The sequence below is a fragment of the Pteropus vampyrus genome, unplaced genomic scaffold (assembly GCF_000151845.1).
Source record: "Pteropus vampyrus isolate Shadow unplaced genomic scaffold, Pvam_2.0 Scaffold187, whole genome shotgun sequence".
Classification (NCBI taxonomy): Eukaryota; Metazoa; Chordata; class Mammalia; order Chiroptera; family Pteropodidae; genus Pteropus; species Pteropus vampyrus.
In genome coordinates, this window is record NW_011888968.1 from 415,792 (window position 1) to 417,941 (window position 2,150).

The 2,150-nt window shown below is 62.3% G+C and overlaps 1 protein-coding gene across 1 annotated transcript in view; it reads left to right on the top strand.

Annotated features, from left to right (window-relative positions):
* The window catches only part of CDKN1C (cyclin dependent kinase inhibitor 1C), a 2,719-nt gene extending 1,205 nt beyond the window's left edge, over nt 1–1,514 (top strand). The window contains exons 3-5 of the mRNA XM_023537361.1: nt 1–58; nt 527–712; nt 822–1,514. Of these exons, the coding sequence (XP_023393129.1) occupies nt 1–58; nt 527–711 (243 nt within the window). The 3' untranslated portion in view covers nt 712; nt 822–1,514. The remainder of the gene's footprint in view (nt 59–526; nt 713–821) is intronic.
* Nucleotides 1,515–2,150: the final 636 nt, after the last annotated feature.

Consider the following 2,150-nt stretch of genomic DNA (forward strand, 5'->3'; position numbering starts at 1 on the left):
ACCGCCGCCGCCGGCGGAGGCGCGGCGATCAAGAAGCTGCCGGGGCCTCTCATCTCCGGTGAGTCGCGCGCGGCCCCGCCCCGGCCCGGCCCGGCCCTGCTTTGTCCAGCTGGCCGGGCTCTGCGGCCCTCGGGAGCTTCGCTTGGTCCCCGCCTCCTCCCGTGGCATTAAAGGGCCCGCAGCGTGCAGGGCGCGGCTGCGCCCGCACCCGGTCCCCACCCCGCTGTTGTGCTCTCTGGAATGGGAGGGGTGGGAGGGCGCGCTGTGGACCCCTCGGAGCGCGATCCTCGCCTCGGCCGCTGGAGCCCCTCCCCGGGCGCGGCCGGGCGCGGCGATCGCGGCGCGGAGCGGGTTAAGCGCGCGGCGGCCCCGGGGGGCTTGGCCGCGGGACAAGGGGAAATGCTTACACAGCACATTGCGCGGCGACGTAAACAAAGCTGACCCGCCGCGGACCTTGGCGCGGGCGGGGACGGCACCCCCACTCCGGCCGGCCAGCCGCCCGCGCCCCCTCCCGGCTCCTTTTTAGGTTCCCCGGGCCGCCCCCGCCTTGACCGGCTGCGCGCGCTGTCGCCCGTAGATTTTTTTGCTAAGCGCAAGAGACCTGCGCCCGAGGCCAAGGCTTCCAACGAGGTCCCTGCGGGATGCACCGCGCCTGGCGGCGGTCCACCCGTCGGCCCCGCGGAGCAAACTCCGCGCAAGCGTCTGCGATGAGGTATGCGGGGCGCCAGGGGCGCGCGCGCGGTGGGGGGTGGGGGGGTGGTCGCCCCGCGGGGTTTGCGGGCGCAGAGTCCCCTCCTGCTCAACGCGCTTCTCTCCCGCAGCCTCGCGCCCAAAGAGCCCCGAGGGAGCCCGCTGGGCAGCGGACAGGAGAGGAGCGCTGGGCCTCGGCTGGGACCGTCCATGTAGCAGCAACCGGCGGCAGCTGCCACTGAGCAGCGTTCGGTTTTGTGTTAAAAGTTTGAAAACTGTGCAATGTATTAATAACGTCTTTTATATCTAAATGTATTCTGCACGAAGAGTACACTGGTCCCAAGGTGTAAAGCTTTAAGAGTCATTTATATAAAATGTTTAATCTCTGCTGAAACTCAGTGCAAAAAAATGAAAAAAGAAAAAAATGGAAAAAAAAAAGAAAAAAACATGTATATTTGTACAAAAAGTTAAAAAAAAAAAGTTATACTAACTTATATTTTCTATTTATGTCGAGGCGTGGGCCGCTCTGCCACGCGATTGCTCGGTTATTGGCTATGCCAAAGGCTCGTCACCCGCATCTGGTTATCCACAAATGTAAATTTATTTTTATAGCGGACTCTGGGGGGGTCGCTCACAAGCCGCAGCTGCCGTACCAGCCCATCTAGCTTTGCAGTCTCTTCGCGCTTTCGCTGTCTCTTTTATTATTATGAGTATTTTAAACTTGAAGTCAAATCTATAAAAATGGTTCCTGAGCCGTCTGCACCACTGCCCCGGCCCCTGTCCGCCGGGTTCTAAATAAAGAGGCCGAAAAATGCTGCAACTCAGCTCCGTGTGCTTGTACTGACTCCAGCTTTTCCTGGGGCATCTTCAAAGTTAGGGAGGTAGAGTGGCAGCCCTAAACGGGGGGACTTTTTCTTCTGGCGGGCTTTCTTCTGGCAGGGCTGGCCCGGGCCCACCTGCTGCAGGCCCCGAATTTAGGGATGAGCGGCCCCGCCCTGGCTCTGCGGTACACACACACACACACACACACACACACACTCACACAGAAACACATAGAGACACACACAGACACACACGCCCTCCCACACCTGTGGGGCTGTGCCCCAAGATGGAGCTCGCCTTGCTCCAAGGAAACCGCCCACTCTCCAGCTGCTTTGAGCTGAGTGGAGACGGGGCTCAGGTCGGCACCTGTAGGGGTTGCGCCCACGCGGACCCCCACTCTCGTCTGGCTGCAGTGGCAGCCTGGGACTCGCGAACAACGTGGAGCTCCAATTGCTCCAGGATCAACGGCTTCTGCGGGCTGGCGACCCTCAGGGCGCGGCCTTGGGACCCCTGACGGGTTCTTGGCATCTTCCCGCGGGCATGGGGGGAGGGGCGGCCTGAAGGCCTGCGGGGAGGGGGAGGGGAGGACACGGGGCAGTGCCCCGGACCCGGTGGGGGTGGGGAGGAGTGGGCGCCGA